The sequence below is a fragment of the Echinops telfairi genome, unplaced genomic scaffold (assembly GCF_000313985.2).
Source record: "Echinops telfairi isolate 266 unplaced genomic scaffold, ASM31398v2 ScPeMD7_36;HRSCAF=134, whole genome shotgun sequence".
Classification (NCBI taxonomy): Eukaryota; Metazoa; Chordata; class Mammalia; order Afrosoricida; family Tenrecidae; genus Echinops; species Echinops telfairi.
Window position 1 is genome coordinate 1,443,037 of NW_022103934.1, and position 3,613 is coordinate 1,446,649.

At 60.7% G+C, this 3,613-nt stretch overlaps 1 protein-coding gene across 1 annotated transcript in view; it reads right to left on the reverse strand.

Moving 5' to 3' along the window:
• PDE4A (phosphodiesterase 4A) overlaps nt 1–3,363 on the reverse strand; it is a 44,610-nt gene extending 41,247 nt beyond the window's left edge. The window contains exons 1-2 of the mRNA XM_045290327.1: nt 3,287–3,363; nt 2,526–2,728 (exon numbers count right to left, since the gene is read on the reverse strand). Of these exons, the coding sequence (XP_045146262.1) occupies nt 2,526–2,728; nt 3,287–3,334 (251 nt within the window). The 5' untranslated portion in view covers nt 3,335–3,363. The remainder of the gene's footprint in view (nt 1–2,525; nt 2,729–3,286) is intronic.
• Nucleotides 3,364–3,613: the final 250 nt, after the last annotated feature.

A 3,613-nucleotide genomic window follows, 5' to 3' on the forward strand; every position in this document is an offset into this window, starting at 1 on the left:
GCCCAGTGGGGGGCAGCCACCCAAGAGGGGGCCCCTCCCCTCCCACGCACAGCCCTGTTCCCGGCGGGGAGGGGGCGCCGGGACTCTGCTCTTTCCAGAGCGCCCAGCCTCGCCGCAGAGCGCACGGGCACTGAGGAGTTAAGCGGTTAATCCGACCAGGAAGACGACACGCGACTGGTTGCCGGAGTGTCAGTCAGTCCGTCCATCATGACGGGGGCGGAGCCTAAGCTTGGTGTGTCCTCGCCGCTACCCCTGGTCGGGGGAGGCTGGGGGAGAGTGGGTCTGGGTGCGAATGGCGCGTTGTGTCCGCCAGTGTGTTGGGAACCTCCTGCTGATGGGTCCCAGAAAAGGCTATGGTGTGTGTGTCCGGGGCGGGGTTTTCACGCACGTGGCCACTTCCAAGGGTTGTCTGTGTTGTCGGTGGGGCTGGAAGTGTGTGTGTGTGTGTGTGTGTGTGTGTGTGTGCGCGCGCGCGCGCGCGCCCACGTGGTTGGCTGTTGCGGACCGCCTGTTTCCCGGGATTTCGCGCTGTGTGTGTCTGTGTGTGAAGGATGTGTGCGCACGTGTGCTGCTCCTTGGAAGGATGTGCGGCTCTCCGGGATCAGGTTCGGTGGCCGCGGTGGGGGATTCTGCGAGTGCCCCCACGCGTTTGATGAGCATTGGAGTCCGTGTGTGTTTGCAGTTGTCAACAAGCACGCGATTCAGCCTCGAGTCTGTGATCTCAGTAGGCGTCTATGCGTGTTTGGTGTGTGTGTGTGTGTGTGTGTGTGTGGTGTGTGTATGGTTACCATCGGCCAATCTTGGGGATGGTTCAGGGGTGTGTCCCTTTTGGTCCCCTTGGGGCTCCTGGAGGACACCGCGGCCACTCCCCTGGCTACCCGCCCACCGCTCTCTTATCTCTGTTTCTTGCAAAGTACATCTGCAGGAGGTAAATTGAGGCAGGTCCGCGGCAGTCGCGGGGCGCACTCGCGTGCCCTTTTTAGGCGAGTAAACAGCCGCGCCTCCTCCCCGCGGCCTCCGCCGGCAGAGCCCCCCTTCCGGCACCTAAATCGGGAGCTGCCGTGACTCACTCTCCCGCCTCCCCCAGCGCCGCGCCGAGCAAGCTAGGGAGCAAGCAGCGAACGAGCGGGACTCAAGAGCCTCCCTCCCCGCAGGCCCCAGTCGAACTCCGCAGGCTGCTGGGCTGGGGGCGGGGGTACCCCTCCCCAAGGACCGATCAGGGGAACGTCGCGAATCCGCTTGCTCGGGTGCTGGCGCCCGAACTAGGATCGCGCCCCTTCCCACGGGCTCCCCGGGACAGGCCGTGCCGTCTGCCACCGCTCCTCTCCCTCCGGTAATATTCTTCTTATATATTAAAAAAAACAACCAACCCTGCTCGTCTTCAACCCTCACAGCCGCCAGAGGCCCTGCCAGAGGCCCCCAACCCCCACCCGCCGCCGCCCCGGCGTGGGCGCACGCCGGGCAAAAATATGCGCTCCTGTCCACAGATGCTGGGTGTCGACGAGACTAGAAATGTGCCCCGAATTCTCGCGGGGACTCCCCCATCAAAGCCACACTCCAAACGATTTCAGGGAGAATTTGCAAGTGCCGGGGATCTCCCCAAGTTCATCTGAGGGGCTCTGCCCTAAGACAGAGTCTTTCGAGGGGGGGTGGTGGTGGACTCTGGAAGGATATGGGACTGCTCTGCATGATGTGGGAGGGGAGAGTAGGCCCCTCGCTGAGGCTGCCGAAGGGTAAAGGAGTCTCAAAGTCAGGGCTGTCGGTGGGGGCTGCGGCCTGAGACTGAGATGACCGGGTGGAACTAGGAGGTAGAAGCTAGAGCCTGGGGGCTGGGGGCGATGATTGTCATCGCCTCCCCGCATCTGGAAATGGTCCACAGGAGCAAGCCGAGGCCCTGAGCCGGGAGGCTGTGGGTAGTTGTGGCTTGGGGAGAACAGTGGTGACAGGTGCAGGCCAGGGGCCAGGAATAGGTCAGCTGTCCGCCTTAAAGACTCAGGGGCTAGAAGAGGGGTGGGGACACCCTTGGAGGAGCCAGGTAAGACCAAGCAAGAAAGTATTGGCTAAGTCTGGAAACGCAGCCCCTCCCACGTTCCCCTCTCCCCAGCAGAGAGAAAAATGGCCCCCAAGACCTCCTCCAGGATCCTATTCTCCCCTTTGAGATACGGGAGAAAGCGAAACCTTCCCAGAAGGGATACCCAGGCCTAGTGCCCTGGTCAGAAGCTCAGCTTGGGCAGGCCTGTGAATGTGGGGCGTTGCAGGGGTCGGGAAGTCGGAGCTCCTGGCCCTTGCTGACTCAGGCCACTGCAAAATGGAAGAAGGGGTTCTGGGAGCTGGCAAGAGGCGCCTTGGAGGAGGGGTGCCACAAGCGGATGGTCAGACTTCGCGAGAGAAGTTTCAGCTGGTTTTGCAAAATCGCAGGGAGCCTGGAGTGCTGGAAAGGCTGGTGGCTGGCCCTAGCCAGTTGGCCCTGTTCCTCCTCCCGTCCCTACCCACTGTCCCTGGGGAAGGGTCCCCCTTGGGCCTACCTGTCGGCCTCCGCCCTGGTGATGGAAATCCTGGGGATCAACAGCGGCAGCGTGGTGGGCCGTGATGGTAGAGTTGCCCCTGGGTCCGAGGGCTCAGTCTGGACCCAGGCCAGGCCAGGGCCAGATGAAAGGCGGCGGCGGGGACGGCGGAGGTCGGCCCCCAGCATGTTGGAGCAACTGAGCTCTGGGGTCTCCCGCAGCCTCTGAGGAGGAACGAGGGTGGGATGGGGGCCTGGCAGGCCAATTCTGAACCCCACCCCCTAAGAATATCCCATCCAGCTGTTGGAGGGTGTGGCTGACAGTGGCTGGAGGGGGTGGGGGGATAGAGCTTCTGGACACCTCCCTCCCATCTGGGGAATCCCTGCTCAGCCATTATATTTGTGGGGTTCCCTCTTGCTGTCCCAAGCCTGTAGTCCTGCATCCTCACATCTGAGAGCCCTCAAACACCTCACTTTTGAGGGTCTTTCCCAGGTTCCAGGAAGTGCCCTCTTGGCCTTCTTGTCTCCTCTTTCTTCTCCCCAAATCCTCTCCTAAATTGGGAAGCTCCTTGGGAGACCCTTGTCAGACCCTGGTCTGACAGCTTAGAATCTGGGCAACTGATGAACGGCATCAAGAGTATAAACTGAGGCACAGAGACCAGCCTCGCAGCTTTCAGACACCACGCTCAGGAAACAGCCCTGACCAGCAGAGAGCGTTCGTCTTCCCTGAGACCCTAGCGCCGCCCCCATCTGGCTCCACCCCCGCCAATCCGGCCCTCGCACCTCATCCCCTGTCCAAGCCACCGACAGGACACTGCGACTCCTCTTCATGCCGTAGGGGATGCAGGGGCCATGGCGAGTGGGCTAGCGCCTCCTGCAGGACCAAACCGAATGCATCCAACATTAGCGCCCCAAGGGCATTCATCCTACTATTGTGGCACAGAAGAGTTGTGCCAACCCGTGCAGTAACTAATGGTGTCACCCCCTCATGTTGTTCCTCCAATACCAGACCATACGGAATCTTTAGACATGTTAATGATCATTTTTAATCATAGGGTAATATGTGATATCGTTGTCAAATGCCTAAGTGTAATATTAGATTATATTAAT